Below are 25674 nucleotides of genomic sequence, written 5' to 3' on the forward strand. Positions count from 1 at the left end.
CACAGCTACGTCGGCTAAGGCTTTTCCAACCTTCTGAAGAGTGGTTTGTATCAACATGCCAATTAATACTACGTTGCATTGCCGAACTACTTGCAAGTCTATTATGCGGGTCCTACGTCTAGGAAGCTCGCCGTCGTAGAAGGTTGCAAGCACCGCCACTGCCGGACGTCCGCTGAGTTCCGGCGACTCATCCTTGGTGATGGAAATGGGGCGGTCTTTCTTCGAAAAAGCTCATCGTCACAATGTGTTTCCTACTGGCCTCATGTAGGTATTTCCGATATAGTTGACCACTGCCTGACATCGTGCGTGCCGGCGGACAGTTGCTTCGAAAGAGGCTGCCAAGAGGTCCATCAGCCTGGTGCACTGGAATCCCGGCATGACAGAGTGCACGGCAAAACTGGTGCGGGATGTCATCCGCGTCTTGTCTGTTGGATCGGGCCCGTGTGATGCATTCTTCAAGGGAGCTTTGCTGTAACGAGTTGCCGAAGGGATAGGAATAACGTACAAGATGATGTGTACAAATTGGATTGCGACCATATGAAGTCTCTCATGACACCTGGTATAGAAGGAAGCGTGCAAAATAAATGGAGAAACTGTGTCAGGCAGTAAAAAGCATGCTAACTCTCACATAGCCACAAATTCAGAGCACCAATAGTTAAAAAAGGAGTCACCTGTGTCTAGACGGGGCTTCTTCAGCGGACGTGGCGTTATGCTTGTAGATGCTCCGCAATTTTCAAGGTGCCCTTTCCGTTGGCAATGCTAACTGTCACACGACAAAACTTGCAAACAATCACTCCTTCAGATGATGTTGACTCTTCAAAATCACTTAACTCCTTTACGTAGTCGCTGGAAAGCTTTCGTGTCCTTCCATTTTGCTTGCCCAAAATTTCTGTTCACGCGCTGCAGAAATGCGTCCTGTGAGCATGCCATGCTTCCCGCCAGGAGGCTTTCCGTGCTAGATTCGGTTCCCGGGGGCTCTAGTGCCGTCAGGGTACCGTATATCAAGATGTCGTCTCGCGATCCCGGGGGCGAGAAGCCCTTTATTAAATGAGCGATGGGCGCGGTCTAGGAGATATTGTTGACGTGAGGTAAAGTTTATATCGGCCAAACCGGCCGATGTATCAATGACCGCTTAGAACATGCCCTTTATCGAAAGTATTTCTATAAAGAACGGAAGAGGGTCATACCGGCCGTCAAAATCGGAGTTTATCGGATGAATCCGAACTGTCAAAAATTTTACCGGCCAGCGTTTATCCGATTTTTCTCGGATTTATGCGAAAACATGGAGTCCTGTTAGTAACTTATAGGCATGAGTCACATATTTCTCGGCTAACAGCAACAACTATACCATATGTAAAAGTTCCTTCTGTAATCAAAATACAGCAAAATAACCAGAATATGACTGGAAAGGATTGCTCCTTTTTTCGATGGAAGAGCATTCAAGGACACGCAATCTTTAAGAACTAACCCACAGATGCTTCACTTAGAGAGAGAGAGAGAGAGAGAGAGAGAGAGAGAGAAATTTATTTACAGAAAGGCAGAGAGGTCGGTCTGAGCTATAACGTGCTCAGGCCTGTTACTCTACAGTGGGGAAAAGGGACGGGGAGAAAAAGAGATGATGAATGATGATTCAGGGTGTCGGTATATAAGGTGGGATTCGGTATACGGTCTGATTCGGTATAGTATACAAGTTCACAGCGCTGTGGCATCTCTAAAGCCGTGCGTACAGCCCACTGGCTTGTAGAACGGCTATAGCGGCACTTGTTATCAGGGCTGCGCTGTTTCCATTCAGCCAAGGACCTAAAATAAACTCGTCTGACAGAGGCCTCTTATCGACGTTTGCAATGGTAGAGACCAGCTTCTGTCGCTCTTGCGCGTACGCGGGACAAACGCAAAATATATGATCAAATGTTTCTGATAACTGACAGTATTCACAATCCGATCTGGATTTGTCAAAGACATTTGATAGGATTAGCCATAGGAAGCTAATTGAAAAGCTTTATGGGTATAACGTAAATTCAAAAATTATTGAATGGATTCAGGTTTACTTACACAACAGAGAACGGTTTGTTGAAATAGATGGCCAGTACTCCTCTTTCCTTCCTGTATCATCAGGTGTACCTCAGGGGACTGTTTTGGGTCCAATTTTGTTACTACTCTATATTAATGAAATCGCAACTGATGTACATCCTATGGTTGAAGTGCGGTTTTTTGCTGATGAGTGCCTCTTGTTTTGCCGCGTTACGAGTGTTTCAGATCAAGGACAACTAAATGAAGCTTTATGTCGAATTTATAACTGGTGTGAAAAATGGCATATGCAAATCAATTTTGATAAATCTGTTTGCATGACAGTTACGAATAAGAAAACTCCATTGATGTTTTCGTACGGTGTGAATAATAACGTAATTAAGCGTTCCACAAAGCTAAAATATCTTGGTGTAACCATCACTAGTAACCTCAACTGGAATGCACACGACCAAAACATATGTGGATCAGCCCAGCGCAAGCTTGGCTTGCTACGGCGTAAATTTAGAGACGCTGCACCAGATATTAAACTTACGGCATACGGTACTATTCTTAGACCAAATTTAGAGTATGCTTGTTTAATTTGGGACCCTCATCAACAATACATAATAGATAAATTACAGCGCATTCAGCGAATGGCAGTTAGCTTTATTTTTTCTGATTACGACAAAACGCACTCGGTAACTTCCATGCTCGTCTGGGCTGGTCTCACTACGTTATCTGTGCACAGGAAAATCGCATGCCTTAAGTTTTTATATCAGCTCTACTACAATAAGCTGAACCTCAATTCCAGTTTGTAGTTGAAACCTCCTGGAAGGGTTTCACCGCGAACTAATCCCAATTACACTATAATGCTTTATTTGCCAAGAGTTGATGTCTTTAAGCACTCTTTCATTGTCAAGACAATTGTTGAGTGTAATAACTTGAATTCGTGTGTGTTTCCGAGCAATAACATGGCTTACTCTTTTGAAGAAAATTTTGAACGTGTTGTTTGCGTGAACTTCGTGCTCTGTATTCCCACCCTGTAACAGCCCGGCACGGCTCACAGTATTGGAAATAAATAAATAAATAAATAAATAAATAAATAAATAAATAAATAAATAAATTCGGGCTGGCATCACTACAACCTATCAGATGTCTATAATGGAGGGTGAATGCGACACCAAGGCGAATTCGGTGCATTATGCTTGTTTGCTTTCTTTTGACCTTGTGAGACATACGAAATTTAATTTCTAGGTCCCATTTATGCACTTGCTTGTGTTGTCGATCTGGTTGGGTCCAGTGCTCCAACGTATGGTTGCGTATTCACAAAGGAGTAGGGCGTTTGTGTCTGTTGGTGAGAACGGAATGCGTACATCAGAAGCATTATCTAAAGCAGTTTTTTCTTCAGCATCTGTCTGTTCGTTCCCTGTCACGCCACAGTGAAAAGGCATCCACTAAAGGGGGATATTATGGTCATTTCTATTTGCATAGGCGAGTTGCTCTGTAATTTCTATAGCCATTGAATAATACGGGCCCCATACGTCTGACCACATAGTCAAATATTTGAAGGATGACTTAAAATCGCAGAATATTGTTCATGCATGAGGAGGCTCCTCGGAGAGAAATCGAAGTGCCTCCCGGATAGCAACAAGTTCTGCGGCAGTATTAAAATGATACACAGTTTCGAAACAAAGGGTACTCTCGATCCAATTACAGAGGTGCAAACGACTGCTTTGAAGCTGTTTTGTTCTCGATGCAGGATAAATATAGGGAAGTCGGCGAAGAAACGATATAGTGTTTAAAATAACCACACAAACCAGTAGCCGAGTACATTTCCCTTGCGTTCACATTCATACATAGATGGGAAAGATTGTGTCTATTAATATTACCTTGTATAAGATCCTCAGGTAGATTTATGTGCGTGTCAGGAATGAACCTTTTCATTGGTCTTATATAAAGGGCCATATACACCATGCTGCCGCAGGGGCAAAGCCTATTAATGACAAACTTTCCCGACTTTAGAGGCCGGACTTCCTCGTAAAGTGGGCTTCCCCTCTGTAGGAGGTGTCGTTACAAGGCTTGTTGATTAGTGAACAGTTTTAGCAAATGAAGGACGCGAGTTTTCAAAATACAGGTTAGTGCTTCAGCCCATACCCGACGCTACAGTTGCTTAAAGAAACTGGTCAAGGAGTATACACCTGCGATTGATTCAGGCACAATACCGCCGCTGATGGCAGCTAAAGAGCGTCAAGTCAGATCAAGCCAACAAAGTAGTTCTGGGCCTGTACAAACAAAAAGCTTTCACGCTAGAATCGTTCGTCAAAAAAAATAATTCCAACCAATCCTGATTCTAGACATATGTTCAGCGAAGGCGGACGGCCAACAGCAAATGGCACTCACGAGCGAGAATCTTTTTCGAATTTAGCCTCTAAACTTTATAGTTTAAGATAGCAAATAGAAATTCTGGGGTTTTACGTGCGAAAACCAAGATATGATTATGAGGCAAGGCGTAGGACATGGGGGGGGGGGGGGCTCCTGAGTAATTTTGACCACTGTGTCCACTGTGACCACTTTAATGTGCACCCAATGCCCGGTACACAGGTGTTACGGCATTTCACCCCCACGGAAAGGTGGCCGCCGGGGCCAGGATAAGCTTAAAATACTAGTCAGCTAGTTAGTACACCAATTAGTACTACATTTTACGACAATACTCGTAGGTAGTTGCGAACAGAGGACCTAGTGACAATGGCTTGTGGCAGTGTATTCACCCAAACCACTCGCACAGCCGTATTATCTTTTGAAGCGAAGCTTTCTTTGCCTACACCGTAAGTTGAGCGAGGCTAGTAAGGATTGCCACGTAGCTACTAGGACATTCTGACAAAATGTGGGGATTGTACGGAAAGTGACATAGTGTTTTCTCCCGTATACTCGATGATGGCGTACAGTAATGTCGGCGGATGAGTCCAATTTGCGACGGCGCTTCAGTTGAAGTCGCGACCGATGTCGCTGTGTGGCCGCCGCGGCCAGCAATCTAAGCCTCGGCTTCGTGTTCAGGCTCCATAGCTACTGAGCTAACACCACTCCAAATGTCTTGAGCTCGTCGCTTCAGTACATATGCGCGGTAGCCGCATGCACCGCCAATAAATCCTAAGACTATCTCCACTTTTGAGATATCCATCCTGAAACGGTGCTACGATGTACATGTACATTGTCGAATGATAAATACCGCAATGTGTCTCAACTAATACAGGAACATCAAGAGCTCGTCTTCCCTTACAACCGAAATTCTTGCTCGTTCAAAACTGGAGTCATTCATGCTGTTGTAATTAGGTCATTATGTATGTCTGCACCCCATGTGGCAGCCAAAAATAACTACGTCACTTAGCATTAGTATATTGTTCCCATGGGAATAAAAAGTCTACACGTAAAAAAAAAAATCTGCGACTTCGCTTCTCTGTGAAATTTTCCACGCCTTAGCGCTTACTTGCTTAAAAATTGGCGAGGACAACACTGCGATGCGTTTCCCACGTGTACCTTAAAAATTTTAGGAAAAATACGTTAAGATGATTAAGCCCTTTCTTTCTAAGGACTGTGAACGAAGTCTACGGGATCTTTGAAGCCTTTGTCCACTGAAATTCTATGCCCTTTTTCCGGCTTCCCATCGAACGCCTAATAACATAGGTTGAATAGAGCATCCGAGCAGACCCTAGGACCTTTTTTACAGTTTTGTGTGTGCTTCTTTAGAACGCCATTAAAAAGCTTCACTCCTGTAGACTGGCACAACTGGCATGGAAAGGAATATGATGTTTTTGCATTTCATTGCTATCGCACATCTTTTATGGGTCTCTTGCCGCAAAGAAGGAACAAGAAAATGGGGAGGGGGGTGCCAATGAGGGAGCGACAAGCGCACATCGTTATTGGTATGGGTTTGTTTTTGCATGTCGAGAGCGCATTTCTTGGTCGTTCGGGCTTAATAGCCTTTTAAATGCGTGTTAGGCGGCGTGGTACATTTATCTGTTGTTTTATTAGTGAGTTTATGTGTCCCTGTTTGAGCAGCTCGAGTAGCTTGTGTCCTGGCATTATTACAACAGCGCTCGCACTGCTATGAGTGGCTTCCCTATTACTCGCCAGTTCGGAAGAAAAGGTAAGAGTGACAATTCCGCCTGTGGCGACCTCCATTGTCTATTTCTGTAACGCCCATGATGTAATTTATACTAATAAAACAACAAAATTTAAACCCACAGAAATCGAAATAAATGCATTTTAAGCTTCGGTTGTCTACTGCGCTCACGCCTTAAGCTAAAAAAAACTCCAATACATGTCCTGTTGCATATACGTACTTACCCTGTTCCTATGGAGGAGGATGATACAACGTAGTCTAAACTTTTTTCTTGTTTTTTTTCTTTTTCGCGATTACGGCACCTTCATATATTGTAGTTTGCTTTTGGGCGAGAAGCACACGTATAAACAGAATCTTTTCTTTCTTGATGTTCTGATATAAGCAACCGCCAGTGATCCAGTGATAAAAGCAAGATGATTTCGCAGTTTAGATTAAAAGGGTGCAGAATCAAGTGGATTTCAGCGTGTGCATTGAAGATTTCACTGTTACTGATTATAGAAGTAATAGCGCTGGTTTAGTTTTAAGCCGAAGTACATTTCATCATCATCATCATCAGCCTGAATAAGCCCACTGCCGGGCTAAGGCCTCTCCCATACTTCTCCAACTACCCCGGTCATGTACTAATTGTGGCCATGTCGTCCCTGCAAACTTCTTAATCTCATCCGCCCACCTAACTTTCTGCCGCCCCCTGCTACGCTTCCCTTCCCTTGGAATCCAGTCCGTAACCCTTAATGACCATCGGTTATCTTCCCTCCTCATTACATGTCCTGCCCATGCCCCCATTTCTTTTTCTTGATTTCAACTAAGATGTCATCAATTCGCGCTTGCTCCCTCACCCAATCTGCTCTCTTCTTATCCCTTAACATAACACCCATCATTCTTCTTTCCATAGGTCGTTGCGTCGTCCTCAATTTAAGTAGAACCCTTTTCGTAAGCGTCCAGATTTCTGCCCCGTACGTGAGTACTGGTAAGACACAGCTGTTAAACACTTTTCTCTTGAGGGATAATGGCAACCTGCTGTTAATGATCTGAGAATGCCTGCCAAATGCACCCCAGCCCATTCTTATCCATCTGATTATTTCAGTATTATGATCCGGATCCGCGGTCACTACCTACTCTAAGTAAATGTATTCCCTTACCACTTCCAGTGCCTCGCTACCTATCGTAAACTGACGTTCTCTTCCGAGACTGTTGAACACTACTTCAGTTTTCCGCACTGCCCGTCGTGGTTGCTCAGTGGCTATGGTGTTGGGCTGCTGAGCGCGAGGTCGCGGGATCGAATCCCGGCCACGGCGGCCGCATTTCGATGGGGGCGAAAACGCCCGTGTACTTAGATTTAGGTGCACGTTAAACAACCCCAGGTGGTCGACTTTTCCGGAGTCCTCCACTGCGGCGTGCCTCATAATCAGAAAGTGGTTTTGGCACGTTAAGTCCCATAATTTAAACTTTTTTTTTAGTTTTCTGCAGATTAATCTTTAGACCCACCCTTCTGCTCTGCCTCTCCAGGTCAGTGAGCATGCTTTGCAATGGGTTCCCTGATTTGCTAAGCAAGGCAATATCATCAGCGAATCTCAAGTTACTAAGGTATTCTCCATTAACTCTTATCCCAAATTCTTCCCAATCCAGGTCTCTGAATGCCTCCTGTAAACACGCTGTGAATAGCATTGGAGAGATCGTATCTCCCTGCCTGACGCCTTTCTTTATTGGGATTTTGTTGCTTTCTTTATGGAAGACTACGGTGGCTGTGGAGCCGCTATAGATATCTTTTAGTATTTTTACATACGGCTCGTCTACACCTTGATTCCGTAATGCCTCCATGAATGCTGAGGTTTCGCCAGAATCAAACTCCTATAGCTCTAAGTTCTACGTCATGGATTGTAAATAGCCACACAAACGATGTCAAACATTAGAGTACTCCACGACATAATAATTAAGGAAAAATTCACAGTGACTTCCTCACTTCACATACGCACAGCGCCATATTCGCCACGTTCTGGCTTTCCTTCGCGCGGTCATGGTGAGTGACGCAAGCAAAGCTATAATCAGCGTGTTTACGTTTCGGTAGTATATCGCGTTGCCATGCGTAGCGCGCGAATCTTTATAGCTTCGAGGAAGTGCGCAACAAGCGTACGGCGCAGCATCATTAATACAGATATACTGAATGCGTTCTGTTGTCATGGCCGCTGGTCCCACGGCAAGGCGTCCCTCGCCGAAGCTCGGTGCGGAGCGGGGCGAACCAGCGCTCGTCGGTGAACCCGACCTTCCACGCTGAACCACAATAATAGTAGTGCCACGAAAAGGCGCCTCTGCGAGCGCGAGGTCGCTGCCTGTGTGTGGGTCAGTGGGCGTGTGGGCCGTTTCTTTCTTCGCGTTCGCTCTGCTCCTGTGGAGCCGGCCCGTGGCCCTGAGGCTCGGGGCGACGGCTTCTCGGGCGCCATACGACCGCCTGCCTATGAAACAGGACCTACCTAGGATGCAACCGGAAATCCTTGAAGCGATTGGTATTTCCGCACTCGGGTTCTGCACGAGAGAAAAAAAAAAAGCCCGCCGACCGGCACAGGCGGTGACTTGCGAGCCAAATCTCTGTAGCGAGAAGGCCGTTGGTGCGCACTGACGTGCCCCGCAAGAACCGTAATCTGCTCTGCCACTGTGTGCGTGGCGCAATCGGAGCACAGCTCCGTAAATTGCTTTGCGGTACGAGCGTATATATAAAAAAAAACAGGCTCAAGGTTGCCTAACGCAAGCCACTCATACTGCTTTCTTGTCCCCACTGCTTTTCTCGTTACGCGCGCGCAAGTTGTAGCGAGTGCGGACTTTTGTGCGGAGATTGAATTAAACGTTTGCTGTCGTAGATATGTAACGATGGATCTGTCTCGTGTTACTTTTTCCCCTGCGGCCGCTTTGCAATGAGCTATGGGCAGTGCTTAGAGAGCTCGGGATGCGTTTAATGTTGCGTAGCTGGGCCTCTCGCGTGGTTAGCGATCACACGTGTACTGACAATCGCCTTTCACTTTTTGCCTTTATTTTGTTTTTAACGAAGAGACAAGGCTGAAGTACAGCCCGAAGGCTGAACTCTGCACAGCTGCAGAGCTTCTTGTGTAATAGGCGTGCAAAAACAGTGTTTGCAGAATAGCATTTTCACACTAAGCACTGCTTTACTGGCATTGAAGTCCGTTTAAGTAACCCTATTTTTCTAGGCTCTTAATAGCTATTTGTTTCTCTCGGAAGTGATTCAGTATTATTTCTTATATAAAGAAAGGGTAGAATTCACATGGATTTTTATTCACGCCGCTTGTTTGTGACGGTTCTATGCGATATTTAAGATATATAATTAGGCTCGAATAACGTCATTTATAAAACAGTTTGCTTTTGCCGAATTTTGCCTCGATTAGCTCTGGTGGATGTAACAATGATTTCGCAATGATAAGTCGTCTGCATCTTATACCATTAACACAAGCATCGATATTGCCTTTTATTCACATTTAATATTAATGCCGCCGTATAAAAGAAATAGAAGAGATAGGGGACTTTGTTCATACGCTCTCAATCAGTAGCCTCAATTAAATTATCGACCAGCGTTTGCGGCACTCGGTGCACAGCATCACATAGAAAATTATGGCAGAAGAAAAGGCGAACGTAAAAGAAAAAAAATGCAACACTTGTCCTTCCTTTTCAACCTTGCATTTTCTTCCTGTTTTCACACAAAGAAATTTTTGAGGTTCTTGCGTAGGGACTGCAAGTGGCAGCTCAGGAAAAAGCTTAGTATGCTTTGACACTGAGGGTTCCATTAGACAGTACTGTACACTATGTTTGCTTTGGTTATGGTGTTATTGCCTCTATACTGTGTGCAAATAGGTCTTTTAGTAACATACCCTCCATTGCACATCACTATAGTTATGTCTGAAAGTAAGCTTACACTACTTTAAATATTTCGAGTGACATCTACTTTAAGTGGGCCCACTGGCTCAGTGACTGTCGAGCGTTTGTTGTGAAAAAAAGGTGGCACGCGTTTTTCTTTTTGCTGAAAATTAGGACATTTAAGATTACTCGATCTAATCCATGAAACCAGCGGTGTTTATTTTCTGCTTGAAATTCAGCTCGACTCCTCACACCAGAAAGAAGCTGACTATTTTCCCAATCGTTGAGTATCGTGTTATTCCGACCGCGAGAGACAATTCTTGGCCGTTGCACTCTGTGCTGTGCAGTAAAAAGTACCGTGCAGGTGCGCCCATATTTGCTATTACTCCACCGAAAATTCGGCATGCCATTAATGACGTAGAGGCGATGTGAAGGACTGAAGCCTTGTGAGGTGTCGGTCAAAATGAGCATATAATGCCTGAATCGTCTTAGTCTACACTAAGAAGAAAAATAAAGCTGCTGATCAACATTTGAAGTCAGGCAAGAAACTTGCCGTGCTCGATGAGAAAGGCCGCTGTTTGCTGCCAAAAGCAGGTTGTTAAAAAATTCACAAGAGTTCAATTTCATCTAAATTTTTTTTATTTCCACTTTACTTCCATCACCGGCGCAGGGTAAAAGATGAAACAACACTCGGTTAGACTTCCGGCCTTAGACTCGTTCCCGCGAGGGCACTTCTTTGTGCTACAATCAAAGCGGAATAGCGTACTCGGTGTCCCGCTTGCCCCATATTGTGTAACTGCCCGCTGATAATGGTCGCCACTGTTTATTTTGCGCTAACAGAAACACTTAGCCACCATGGTACTTTTGTTTATTGCGCTTCAGGTGTACCAATTTTGTCCCTGCTGTGTTTCTCACTGCACTGCTTAACATGATCACTAGTTTCTTTAAAATCAGAGCTGATATTTACCATGTGCTTCACAAACAGCAGCAGCTGCAAATGCTTGTTGGTCTTGAAGTTATAAATGTTTGTCGATGCTAAAAATTCATAATGAGTCCGCCTGTGAAGACTCTGTCCGGGGATTTGAATTGTTGAGAATATGATTACTGGTTCAGCAAGGTGCTCGTAATTTAATCTTACTCCTCATTGGACGAATAAGATTTTGCTTTCTCAGCCCGGGGGGGGGGGGGGGAGGTGAGGGCGGGCGGGTCGTTCTGTAAGTGGCCACCTAATGAACATGTCCATTTCGTCTGCTGCTGAATTTCTAATTCGCTGGATTGGGGGGACATGTCCAATAGGTGGACAGTTGCAGAATACCCACCTTGCTTGTCGACAAGCAGCCTATGCTTAAAGGTATTTTCACGGGCGGCGATCCTACGGTCGCTGCTTGGACGATAACGACGATGATGGTGGGACTTTCTGGTGTGAACGCTCTAGCCATATCATTGCTGCACCGTTGCGCGCCTTGCCTTGTAAATATACCCTTTGTACATAGATTCTTCCTGTAACAATATGAAGAAGTAGTACACATTATCGTGTCGGGGACGCACACCAACAAACCTGAATTAAGCGTGCTCGGTCGTGCATACGCGTGCATACGTGCGTGTGGATAACCACCTCCCTATCTCGAAAGGAATATTGGCGCTGAAGTAGAAACGTTTCTGCCCTTCAATGAGCACAAACTTATGACATACATGCGTGGCTAGTCTGGCTGCGTTAGTCAGACTTTGTGATTGCGGCCAACTTCGTGAGCCCTAGCAGAAGATGAAAAAAAGAAATGGAGACTTGCTCATTACTGGTGAAAGAATAACGAACACTTTAATTGTTAAATTGTTAAAGTGTCACTGTGCGTAGTTTTCTCGGGTTTACAGTTTGATGAAGCCTTATGTTGTGAAATAGAGACATGAGCAAAAATAAGGCATCAAGACTAGTCATCAGACATGAGTGAGCGAACGTACGGACACATTGTGAAATTAATGGACACACACACATTTTCCCTGATGTCGCCGGGAGAGAACTGTGTTTAGACAGTATGCTTTTTGCACATGATGTAAATAACAAGAAACAGAGATGCATAACAACGACGGTGTCACTACTCTCGTGGAATGAGGCGTATCCGCAGACCGTTGCGAGCGCGAAGCACAAGCTCTGCCACAGCTTGCACCTTATCCCTGTGGTACATCGATTCTAGCTTGTAGTTCCTCAGCACGCGGGACACAAGTGTCTTCATCTCCATCGAAGCGAATTTCTGGCCTGCATAGAAACGAAGGACAGAAAGATTACAGACCCGCGGCAAGCTGGCAGCGCCAGTTGAATGTGAATTTTCGCTTTTCATTTAATAGATCGTAATAAAAAAAATCTGGAGCCGTATAATTCTTAAACAAGCATGGCATGAACTGGCCCCTCATGAAATTTCCCCGCTGTACAATTTTTTTTGCAGAGCTTGCGTACTAGCCAAAGAATCACTTATCAACGCGGAAATCGCCGAAGAAAAACAAAAAGTCAATTTTCGGACCACTAAGAAACGCAGCCTGGAGTTAGTTTACAGTGCATAAGTCAGACATGTGTGCGCACAGTTCACTTATTCATTACTAACCGCATGCCTAGCTTGCACTGAAACACAGCTGTTGCTTAGCTACCATGGGCCCATGCAATAGTGTTCTTAAAGGAGATGAAAAACATACATATGGGTATCTCCAGCACCTACAGCATTAATTTCAAATTGAGCAGTCAAAAACAAGACGTTATGATGGTGAAACTTTAAACAGCGCGAAAAGACAGCGACAACAAGGGGCACATACTGACGAGACCAGTGCGCAGACCGTTAATTGCAGGCCTTTAAACTATTTCGTTCTTAGCTAAACACTAAGTTAAACGGGCTCAGTGATATGCCCGGCAATGGTACACCAAAAGAAATATCATAATCAGTCACGTATTTCATGAAAGCACACATCAGTTCGTCTTCCAAGCGAAAGGTGCTTTTCGACGTGCACTGTTTACGCTTACGCATTACACCTATGTTTTCATCACGTTCCTACGTACTCCTCAGTCAACTGAACTTTATAAATTCAAGGCTTACCTCGGTATATAAATCCACATCAAACGCTTCTTGCAACTCACATCAGCATCTTAGGGAGTTTTATGAATACGAAAGCCATAAGAAACGTCCATTATGCGGCTACCAAAATGTGTGGTTCAGTGGTTGTGGCGTTCTGCTACTAGGCACGAGGTCGTGGGTTCGACCCAGAGCCTCTGTATTTCGACGTGGGCGAAATGTAACAACAAAAGACTTGTTTACTTATTATTAGATGTACGTAAGAGAGGCACAGGTTGTCAAGATAAGGCAGAGCCCTCTCTATTACAGCATTTGCCATAGCCCCAGTACTACTTTGGGGCGTTCAACCTCACGAATCATTCAAACACTGCGTGCTTAAGGTGCAATGGCATTGGTTATTGGCTTGAGCTCGATGTTCTGAAGCCTCCTGTGAACATTTTCGTCTAGCTGCGCTTCAGAAACTAAATTCTGAAAGCTCTGAGCGCACCCCGCCAATTCGACTACGATAACCGGCTGATAGCTACCCATATAGTGAAAATTATCAACGATAAAAGTTGATGGCATGATACCGACTTTGTGTATTCAACGGCCTGCATTCCGTGTATCCCTTTACTCTTTGTTCGCACGCGCTATCAGAGAGCGCAGTAGCCGTACCACCCGAGCTGCTTCGTATTCATCAAATGGTGTTCTTGTCATGCGTTATGTGTTTGTCTAATTTTGACTTTGTTCATGTTTTGTTGTTATACCTTCCTGCTGTAATAATGTCTGTACATGTGATGTAGTTACTTAAATAAAATGAAGATAGCAAGAACTGTGGCCGCCGCGTTCGCCCTTTGCTGGATGCGGCAGCAGCGAGGGCGCACCTTTTCACTACTGCTGCAGCGTCTCCGTTTGTCCATTGGACAGCGGCTGACTATTGCCATGAGAACGAACTCGCGACTATAAATGAGAGACCCCATCTAAATGACGATGCCCTTTCCCGCACTAAGTATGGCCTTTCGTTTTTCGTATTTGTCCCATGTTGTTAGGGCGTGACATGTCTCATTCATCGCTCGGCCTCACTTCTTATCGCGGCATGTGATAAGAAGCGCCATGTATTATGACACGTACAGTTGTACACGAAGATGCGAATTTGTTTACCGATGCAATTCCTGTAGCCGGCAGAAAAAGGCACGTAGGCGAACGGATGCCGGCCGACGCAGTTTTCCGGTAGGAATCGCTCCGGTATGTACTCCTCCGGTTTGGGGAATTCCCTAGGGTCACGGTGCAGGACGTAGATGAAGACTGTGCACACTGTTCCTTTCGGTATAATGTAGCCATCTGCAAGAAGAGAAATCTTTAGTGGCCCGCAGCATGAAGATTCGCGAAACGTGCTCCTGCAAAAGTGTGGTTTATTCATAAAAATGCGCGATGTATTTCTTAGGATGATCGCAATTGGGACATAAATAAGCGACTAACCTTGATCGGGGAAATTCGAGAAAATAAAAGCAATGTATTGCGCATGCTAGGCAGGTAAAAATAATTGCCATACTTCCTCTCGTTGTATTTTTCTGATTCGTTTGCAACACAATGCAACGTACATTGCCTGTTAAGCTCAAGCCCACTTTAGCCCTCAAGCCCGCTCAACAAGCAGGAGCCGAAAGAATGCGCGCTCCAAATTAAAGCCTGTATTTTGTTCAATTTTACCTGTAACAGTTTTCAGTTTTGTAGTCTATTTGCCATATTTTCATCGCGATGAGGCTTTAATCAATATTAAGAGAACAAGGGGAACAAGCTGATTTTGACTGAAATTCTGATTCTTTTTGCTTTATTTTCTTACATTGTGCCAGTCATAGTTTAAAAAACTAAAACTGTATTTTAACGCCTGCTAACCCGACAACAGCCGAAGTTCATGTTCTCTCACGTCTGACGGGGATAAATGATTACTAACGCGGGATATGGTAACGCTAACGACTGGTATAAAATGGCTGCAGAAAATGCAAAGAAAGAAACAACGAAAACCAAATTCCAATTATTCTCCTGAAGTCACTTACCGTACGTCCAGTCTTCTTGTAGAAGACGCCCGACGAGTGGCACTGATGGAAACAGCCTTTGTGCCTCCTAAAATAACTCGCAAAAGTTATTAGAAAAAGAAAAAACGATAACAAACAAGGGATTATGAAAAATACATCGCATCATCTGATTTTGCGTGTACATTTAGCGCCCACGAAGCTCTCCTACCCCCCGCCGTTCTTTGAAGAAATTTTCTATGCGTGTGTCGCATCCACACTAACTTTCACTTATTCTCAGAAACCAGTACATGCAATTTCTTCTGACATTGTAGTTTTCGACGTTTATGACCACAAGACATGATCACATAGCGAGAAGTACCAGTAAGAGACGGCAGCTTTCCATCTATGAAAATAAAGTGGTGAGCATTACATAAGACAACTTTCTATTGCAAGGGGTGTTCTTGTTGTATTGCGCTCAAATAACGCAATGTTTCATCGCACCAAGCTTGACCTTGAAAGAAAATTGCATGATGGAAGAAGAACCATGCTTCATGATACCTTGCATCGGTGCAAAATTCGCAGCTTATTTTTCTCTCGTAAAGTTGTAGTAAGACCCTTTCGGTGAGAGGATTTTACTAGTTGGCTGGAACCCTCATTGCTCAGCGCACACTTAGAAACTTCGAAAAATATGTCTCTTTGATGCTGCTTGTATATGCTTGATATTTAGGCACTTACAAATAGAAATTCAGTTATAAAGCAGATCGTATCCATTACGATCCTCGCAGAAATGTCAGGAAGAGCTCCTTAATCCCAGTCGAAAAGCTTGATAGACTAAGCTCAACGGGCTCAGCGTTTTCTTTTCACCAGAATGATAGAGTGGTCACGCAACCTAATACTCCGGTAACTTCGCGATGCAACGATTATGAAAACACTGCTTGTTCGCACAAATGACACCCCTCCCCCCGTCCCCAATAAAAAAGGTATAAAATAAATAAGATGCTCTACACTAAGAAATTCATCGCTCTTTAAATATTTCAAGCATGGTGATTACCAGTCATACCAAATAGTTCATAATTTTTTTCCGGTGCCTTGTGGTGACTTTCGTTCTCTTCAAAAGCATTCGCCGTTAATTAAGCCCCAATGCTTTTATTTCTAGGCGGTCATAACTTCGTGGCTCTGCCCTGACACCAGTGTAAGCACATTCTTTCCTCTCTCGACGAAAGTCGCGCAATCTTTATTTAATCTGAATGCAAGGGTTGTACGGAATACGCTGAAGAAAAAAATTATCATCGAGAGCAGCATTAGGGCGCAGAATTTAGTGTTGCTCTCTGATTACGGCAAATAGTTCTTTTTCCTGGTGTCTCAGCGGGAGTTAAGGGAATCATTCCAGCGAGATTGCTACATATGTTCGTCGGCTCAGAACTCGTTAGCTTCTTTACAAAAATGTTATTATGGTTATTGAACGGTGGCCACCTGTCTCATTCACAATATTTTGCAATAATAATGGGATTTATAATAATGTGCGATTGATAAAGTGTGCGATTGAAAGAAGTCTTCTACCTTTTCGGGCCTTCCAAATTACTTGATTCAAGATGTAAGAATGAGATTTCGGACGAATACATTAAACTGAATTCTAGTCGCGGACGAGTGCTATCCTCCTCCTCTGCTTTTATGCTTATCTCCTCGTCCCAAGTCACGCCGTTACATTTTGGATAACGCCGAATAAGCTAGCCCAATTTTCGACCTTCCAAACAACTCGGAGTGATCTGAATAATTTTTCGAGATTACCAGCATAGCGGTGGCTCTGTTAAAGCTTGTCGAGCGCAGTAAAGAAATCACCCTTTGGTTAGGAGCTACAGTGCTTACTCACGCCCGAACTCGTCGTTCAGCAGCGGACCCCGCTACAATATCTCATAAATTTGGGTTTCGCGAGAGGAGGAAAGGAAATGGCCACGGCTGGTCGAGAGACGCCTGCGCCAGAGACACAATTAAGGATTCGGCAGAATCGCAACAGTTCGCCCGCTCCGACACGACGTGGAGTACGAGATCGTTAAGTTTCGAAATCTCTTGCGAAGGACGTAAATGAGTGTGGGTGTCTGAGCCGCAAGCGAAGCAGCAATGCGGAAACATGTTTCGAGTAAATAAGCAAGCGTACTCACATCCACCTTTCAGAGTCGTATCTCAGATCGGCTGAACAGCCAGTGAGAGTGCACTTCCCCTTACGAGATTGCTTACACCTGCGGAAGTTTGCGCTACATTTCGTAGTCGCGTTCTGAAAACAGCAATTTTGTAACTATTTCCAAGTCATTTTTAGACTTTCCGATAAAAGGAGCTCAGTGCTGAGTCTTTCGGCCCGATGCAGCCATTGTCATAGACCGATTGCTGCTGTAGTTGTTTCTTCGATAACGTTGCCTTCAGTGTCAAGATTCCCGTAAATATAAATGTTATAACATGATCTCACATTTTAAACGTCTCGGGCATTTCCTGAGTGGCCTTTACCCAGGAAAACCAATGCCACTATTTCCATAACGTGCTACTGCGCGCGTGTGGGAAATATTTGCTCAGAAATTTGCCAACATGTCGCGCCTGTACGATTAGTGTTTGAGAAAAAACGAAGCTTTCCCGTATAAACAGAGTTAATTTTCCACCTGCACTAGCTAGGGTCGCTGTTTGTGGAGTTGCCACATGTAGTCTGCTTAACGATGTGCATTTTTCGACTTCAGCACAACAACCTCTTTCGCGTACACGAAAACAGCGAACCTTGATGGCGCATTCCAGATACTTCATTCGCCTGATGTCCTCCATGGTGGCGTCTCGGTCTCTGTCATCGCCAAATATATCCTCCAGCTCCTCGTACACCTTCTGTTGCACGTCCTGATGCAGCCCCAACAGATACAGGGTCCAGCTGATTCCCACAGCTGTCGTATCGTGACCCTGTAAGTAAGAACCCAGCCGGGAAAGCGCAGAACATTAGCGAAGCCTGAGAGCTTTGTAATAGAATGTTATATTATATATTTTACTTTTATTTTTGGCATGGTCTGCTTTATTTTATTGTATTTTTTTACACTGGGAACTGAAGGTTCTCATAATTTACATATTGTCAACTAAAGGAAAAATGAAAGGCTTACTTGGGCAAGCACTTGTTGATTTACTTTTGTTTTGAGGCGGCATGCTGATAGCGAGGGTACTTTTATTGTAAACTTCAGTTTGAGCCGAAATAAACACTGTCGTATAAATATAGAAGGTAAAAATCACAGGATTAAGGTAAAGGATCAGGAGCGGCTGAATGGTAAATCTTATGCATTGTTGGTGGGAAAAGAGGCCACCGATAAGAAGAAAGAAAAGGCGGGGACATTGGATGTTAGCGTGTGAAAGCCTTGTTCACGGTTTTCTGTGCTTCAGTTTATCGTAGTCTGTCATCTGTATTGTGTATAAGAGTACAAGCTATAGGCGGGTTTGTTCGAATGGTTCGGTCAGAACATGGTCTCACGCTCGATGGCACATAAAAGATTAAGAAAACGCACAGCTCCGCTGCGCATAATTGGCCGACTATGCCGGTCAATTCGTGAGCTTACACTCATGAGAAAAAGAAAAATATAATGCCGAAATGAGAGGGATAGCGAAATGGGTGAGAGGACGGAGCAGAAAAAAAAAAAACAAAGCACGCGAAATAACAAGTGCGACGATTGCATGTGTTGCGAACCCTACAGGAAGGAAAATTACACCATAAGGAATGAACATTTCAGTATGGGGTATTCGACAGCATTTTGTAAAAAAGCTGAAGTTTTTATGGTTTGCTTGTCCCTAGAACGCCTGACTTTAAATATTTTTCATCATTGCTTTTCTTCCTCTTCTATCTTGTTTCCCACATACTTACCAAAGATGTTCAGTGATATTGAAGTTACAGTGTTACGGAGGTTATGTCGCAGTACTCTCTGAAACTCCACAATACGTGCACAATCAGAGACAATGAAATTGGTTACTTGCGACAAGAAAAACCGCTAAGCAGTCAGAACGATTCATATATGAAATGAGGCTTCTACGATCACTCAACCTGAGCCGCTAACGTTCCAACATGCGACAGACCACTTTCGAGAGCTTCCCAGCACTGAGGTAGGAAAACGGTGTGATAAAATGAGATCAGGATTTTCCAGTGCCCAATTTTTGTTTGTACTCTTACCTCGAATGTAAATGTGTCGACTTCCTCTCGTATGTCCTCCTCTGTGAACGACGGGTCCTTGAAATGCTGCGATAGCAGCAGATCCAGGAAGGCCCTTCTACAACCACTAAGGTTCAGGTACTCGTCCTCGCCTGCACCATCGATCTGCTCGGACGCTGCCTGGAGCTCCAGGAGCATTTTCTTCCGGTCCTTGATGACCTTTGGAAAGGACAAAAATTTGTCACATCATTTCTGCCTCACGAAGTGAAAATGCCAAACGTTTATTCTATGCTCTGAATGAACGGACGCTATGTTTTTTTATCCACGTTTCACGCAAGTGCATCGTAAATGGCGTGCCGTAATTATCACTGGTAATTATGCGAAGTTAATTCTAGTTTCGTTGCTTCCACTACCTTAATCCTATATTGTTCGCAGTCTGCTGGAGCCACTGGGGCATTTAGAACTTGTTTTATATTATCAGACATTGCTGAGCAGGTATAACACAGCATCCTGACAAGCTAGTTATCCTGTCGGCCTCTCGGTACAGCTTTGCATGGATTTTGTTTCATTCCTTCGAGGGCTCGCTTGCGGGGTTTTGCCATCCTATTTCATTCGTCAGTGAGACGAACCAGATAAGTATAAAATATCACCCCGTGAGCGTCATTTCTACCCCCATGTTTACGCCACTACAATGTCTTTCTGACATGCCTTAGATTCACTGACAGTTGTCTTCTCACCATAGGATGCCAAGGTTCTCCTTTAGGGCCTGCCAAAGAAGTTACACTGAATGACATAGTCTGATGAGCGCGCAAAGCGGTGCTCTTTGTTGCATACATTGATCCTCTGCTGCTCTTCTCTGTAAAACCTCACGATCGACTGCACGCTTGACGTGCTTTTAAACTGCCTACGCCTCATGATAAACTATGCGCCTTACTTTTTGTATGACCTAAAAGAACACACATCATCTGAGTGTCCGCACTGCGGCAGAATGGAAGCTTCTGTTGAGTACTGTCTCGTTCAGCGCGCGCAACATAACGTTCAGCGAGAGATATTTCGCAGTCGTTTGAACACATTAGGTAGATGCCTTTTCTCTGCGCAGAAAGTGTTTGGACCTCGGTCATGCCCCAGCAAATAAATATTGGCTTTCGACGTTCTTTGAGGTTTTCTCGTAGACAGTGAATTGATAAATTTCTTGCGAATGCCAGTTAATGTGCATCTTTAATTTCCTTCCTCTTCACATTACCTGTTCATGCTTCTGTAGGACGTGTAGTCTTATGCCCTTTTTTATCATTTTTACAGTGATCCACGGCATTGCTTTGTAAATGTTTTGCCATTTTATTTAGACTCTCAACAGTGTTTTGCATTTCTGTCATGTGTTTTTGTTTTTTCTACCCGTGATTTTGGGATAGCTGGCTAAACGTGTGGCCAAACGGTCAATTTTTCACATTTTTAAGAGAAGACCTTGCGTTGTGACCTGGGTTGGAGCAAGCCGCACATTATTTTAAAAGTGACTTCTTACTTTAACGCTTGCTAAACGCCAGTCGTTGAGAAAGGAAAAAAAATTCAATTCTGTATTCTGAAATTGTACTATGTGCCACTAATGGCTTTACTATAAAATTTCACATAGTAAACTTTTATAGCATTGTAACAACTATTTCCTAGCATAGTTTGATAATCTTAAAATTTCCTACATTCTTGTACTGTGAAGTCAGGTTTTACAATGCAGAAAATAAAGGTACAGCATACAATTCAAGTGAAGTAATGTCACGAGCGATTTAACAAGTGGCGCTCCCTTGAGTTTGATTTGGTCACAGAATACATGACGTGTATTGCAGAAACTGTGAGCGTAATTTTTGTCACTCGAAAAATATCAGATTTCACTGCAGAGAAAATGAAAAACTTCCATAAATCTAGCTCAAACATCTTGACTGTTCCTGTGTATGGAATTAAATCTCCAAAAAAGCCGACTAAATAAGAACTAAGGAAGCACCAAGTGTTATGTATAGGGGGTTTTTAGCTGCACCAAATTATTAAAAATTGCCTGTGGCAGATAGTCCAATTCTAGCCTTAGATCGAAATTACTCCACGAGGCGGCTATTACTTCTACGGGAAATCAAAATGCCTTATTGAATACTTAACATAATCAAGTTAATTATGTTTTAATTACTTATATTACGGCACGTATTTCAATCTACGAATTACATCGGGTGAGTTCGCAAGGAATATCCATTTGTACAAATTCTCAGGACTGCACCAGTTTTGAGATATTAATTTTCACTGTCCGACGAAACGCAGCGCTTTTCGTCGGACACTGCATAACACTGCGTTTTCTTTAAAGATCATTGGAACGCCAATTCATTTCGTTGGACACATTGAAAATAAATATCGTGAAATTGGGGGAGTCCTGAGAATTCGTTCCAAGTGGATACGTCTTCCAAACTCACCGGCTCTAATTGGTAGGTTGACATATGTGTCGTAAAGTAATTAAGTTAAAAATAATGAACCTAATTATGATAATTATTCAATTAGACGTTTTGATTATTCGTAGAAGTAATGGCCACCTCGTCTAATAATTTAGATCATGGGTTAGCAGTGTGCTATCTGCCATAGGGAATTTTTAAAAATTGGTGCAGTTAAAAAAAAGAGAACACCCTGTATATGAATGCATGAAGAAAGCATATGCATGCAAACGTTTTTCGTTGTGAAAGGAAACATTGAGCAGTGGTTTTAAATGATAAAATTTCTCCTCGGTCACTAATGACCCATGAGTTGACCGACTAATGACCCACATATTTCCTGTCGAAGCTGAAATACATTGTCAAAAATATTAATGTAGTGCCGCTGCCAGTAAGCAGGTTCACGTACTAGACACCTAAATGAATTAGCTTTTTTATTATTTTTAAGAAGCGTCTGTCAAAGTGAGGGCATTGCTATTTCCTTTAAACGACGATGACTCCAGAGCTCCAAACCTTAAAGCTTTTTATTCCTGCTCAAATAAATAAAAGCGTAATAAAACATTTCTCAGTAATAATTTTCTTAAGCGTAATATACGCGCTTGTGATGAATGGCGAACACACCTTTCTCGTGAACGTGTGCACAGTATTCACGCAATTATCAAACTCCACAGAATCGGCAGTGAATCTGTAGGTGAAGTCATTCCAAGTCCAGGGCTTTGTGGCGCGTGAGAACCAAAGCTCACCCAGCCTACAAGAGAGGGGAGTGCAGTTTTTTTGTTATTTGACATAAGTGGACACGAGAGGACGGTGTGCAGAATCAATATATATATATATATATATATATATATATATGCGCGTGCTCCTTACAGATGAATCCACTGTTTGACCCCTGCGTTTTCTCATTTATTAAAGGCTACATCTTCAAGATTTCTGTGTTTCTGATGGCTGTCCTTGGAAGTCCAGCGCACGGAGTTGTGTTCATTCTGGTTTATGTTTTGTCGTTGTATGGGCGGAAGAGAGCTTGCGTAAAGCAAGCAATCGCAACAAATTAGACAGGACCGTAGGAACGTAGTTTAAGGATGCAGGACCGTAGGAACGTAGTTTAAGGATGCTAATTGAATGTGTGCTGAAGTGTGCTGCTCCTCCTGCCGGAAACTCGTGCAAAGATTAAGCTGAAAAAGAAATCAGTGACTTATATGTTTGAATTCTCTGTAAATGGCTGATTTCCTGTATCGTGTATGCCACATTTAGCACAATGGAGTTCAATAGGCGAGCAGCATTCATTAGGAAAACACCTCATAAATAAATAAGCGTGAATATTGGCGAGTATTTGAATGATTCATCTTGGTTCTCTCTTTCCTTTTCTGACGTCAGACGCATCGGCGAAAGGAGAATACGTTTTCTACCTGGCCTTTAATTGCACCGAAGAAAGGGAAACACTCCTACGTTTAGTAATGTAGAAAGTTGGGCTAGTTGGTTATTAATCATCATACCTTGCTGGTGAAGCAGCGCACTGACACGGACACAGTGAAGACACGCAGTGTAGCCTTTCCTCCTATATTTCTCGATAAGTACACTTCATAACTGACCAGTATTGTAATAAGCCCCTGATACCACTAGCTGTCTGGGGCAGTCGTTTTGCCATGTTATCTTACCCAGAGGCTAACGGATGAAATGAAGCGATCGTCAACTGGAAGCGACAAGAAGAAACAATGTAGTGACTCCCCCCCCCTTCCCCCATTTAGTGCCCTTCTAAGGCCTTCAAGGTTGATTGGCTTCTGTAGAGGTAGAGTGACGACAAATTTTCCACTTTTGATATCCCCTTCACCTTGCAGGTTTTCGCGTAAATTATTTGTATAATACCAAAACGTAAGTGCGACATACCAAAAAGTGTCACACCCATGATTGCTGGGAGTGGGCGAAAGACTGGAAGTCAAGCGGAACAAAATTACCGAGACAGACGAAAAAACTGTAATTCCACTTTTCTGTCAATTACTGCGAACATTTAAAAGCAGCAATAATGCGTGTTAAGGGTTGGAGGAGGGCGACACAAATTTCTCAATCAAGCCAGACACGTAGTCTATTCGGAGCACTGGGCCAGCCATCATAACCGTGTTTGCTTTGTCTTTACCAAATGCTGTCTATGCATGTTGCTGCTTGGCTTTGGTAACCTGAAAAAAACCGGCGAATTCAGCGTAACACGTCTGATGGATTATTTCCTGGTACAATGCCGCGGTAAACCCAGCTTAGCGCTCTCTGTTTCGCTGTACGGCTGGGTTGAAGCTTTCATGCTGACATATGCGCCTTGTTGATACGAAACAGTTAAAACTCCTTGTGTAGCCCTGTTTCTGAGTCTTAACCTTTGTACTCTACTATTTCCATGGGTGTACAATGTAAGTATGTGCAATGTTCTGTTAATAAATAAATAAATAAATAAATAAATAAATAAATAAATAAATAAATAAATAAATAAATAAATAAACTAGTGGGAGGAATTTTTGTCTGCCCTGCATACAGCGCATAAAAAGAAAGTCTGCGCCTTTTGAAAGCAAGGACTTTCACAGTGGCCGCAACAGCCTTGCCAGAATCGCTATATTTACGCAAAATAACGGGAATTATAGAACAACGCTGGCTCGCTTTCGTAAGCACAATGGAGAGTCGTTGGACTACGTGAGCCTACTCTCATATTATACACTCACTGCGGACCTTGCGAGTGTGCTTGCGTGGTCTGTTTATGCACGTCTCGGCTGCCGCCAGCGTCAGACACTGACACTTGTATTTTACGTTTTACACACTGACAATACAGTACTCAACTTGCAGCAGGCTTCTCAAGAAAAGTGTGGCATTTTTATCGCGCACACTTTTAGTGTTGCGTTGAGCTGGGTACAAAATGGAGGGCTCGCTTCTGCGATGGCTTTTGCAGGAAAATGTTATCAGCTCAACTGAACAGGCGAGTGTTACGTACTAACCTGCTGAGGTTTTTAGCTATTTAAACGAAAATGCGCTTTTTTAGTATGGAATACTGTGGCAAATTGCACTTCTCTTCGTGTATAGTTTCTCAGGTAATATAAACTAACAACAGCTGAATCTGGAAGTGGTAAGTGATTTCTTCATTTGTCATTTTTCTAACAGTGTGAGAATATGCAAGTAATCTATGGCGACACGGTTGGCGTGCCATAAGGGAATGCTGAAAGAAAGGGTCAGACTTACCGCAACACAGCCCGGACGTACTTTGAGTCGGAACATTGCTGGGCGTTGACACATGTGCCCATGGCGGTTTCTGCAGATGTAGGTGCGGCACAAGCATTTCATTTTAAATTTGTATTCTCTGTAATCAAAGTTTAATGCTTTGAATCTGCAAATATTGGCGTCGGTTATAAGGCACAGAGGAAACGAAAATGTCAGAAACAAAACATAAATCTTCATTTATTTTTTTTTCAACATCACAGCATCTTTCTGTGCATTCCTCCTTCTTTATCTCTTTGACGCAACAAACTTCAAAGCATATTTTTTCTTCATATGCTGCTTGTCAAGATCACAGGACTCCTGGAAAGAGCCAGCTATATCGTGCCAATTCAAATAAATTTAGCAGAAATTTGAGCAGCATCGAGTGGAACGCACTTGCACGCGTGAACTGATGATGACTGCGTATCCGTTTAATACTTAAAGTTTTCTGTTCCTCCGTTGGTCGAATGGTTTTAGTGCATTGTAACAAAAGCGCACGCAAAACAGAGTGTATTGGCACTCTTTGGCCATATTTCTCCCATGCGCTATAAAACTATCCTGTTATTATCGTCATTATCATCATAACAGCTGTTTAAAATGCGTGAAAATGTATGAACGAAGCAAAGGCGAAATGTGGAGGGGCTGGCTACTGTAATTTTTGCATAATGCGTTAAAATGCTTCGTGGTCTCCGTGGAACCCCTCTGCAGCGCCACCCTTTTAAGTCTTTGGCCCTTCACCAACAATGCAGCGAGATTGACGTAGCGGAAGCTTTCTGCAGGAGGATTGCTGGCGAAACTAGTTCCG

General features: G+C 43.4%; 1 protein-coding gene across 1 annotated transcript in view; it reads right to left on the reverse strand.

The window, feature by feature from the left end:
* The window catches only part of LOC142582173 (uncharacterized), a 52986-nt gene that overhangs the window by 22634 nt on the left and 4678 nt on the right, over window positions 1-25674 (reverse strand). Inside the window, exons 3-10 of the mRNA XM_075691604.1 lie at window positions 24855-24924; window positions 22266-22392; window positions 19210-19407; window positions 17790-17963; window positions 15072-15138; window positions 14179-14358; window positions 12080-12236; window positions 10539-10566 (exon numbers count right to left, since the gene is read on the reverse strand). Of these exons, the coding sequence (XP_075547719.1) occupies window positions 10539-10566; window positions 12080-12236; window positions 14179-14358; window positions 15072-15138; window positions 17790-17963; window positions 19210-19407; window positions 22266-22392; window positions 24855-24924 (1001 nt within the window). The remainder of the gene's footprint in view (window positions 1-10538; window positions 10567-12079; window positions 12237-14178; window positions 14359-15071; window positions 15139-17789; window positions 17964-19209; window positions 19408-22265; window positions 22393-24854; window positions 24925-25674) is intronic.

Source organism: Dermacentor variabilis, chromosome 1, assembly GCF_050947875.1.
Source record: "Dermacentor variabilis isolate Ectoservices chromosome 1, ASM5094787v1, whole genome shotgun sequence".
NCBI classification, from domain to species: domain Eukaryota; kingdom Metazoa; phylum Arthropoda; class Arachnida; order Ixodida; family Ixodidae; genus Dermacentor; species Dermacentor variabilis.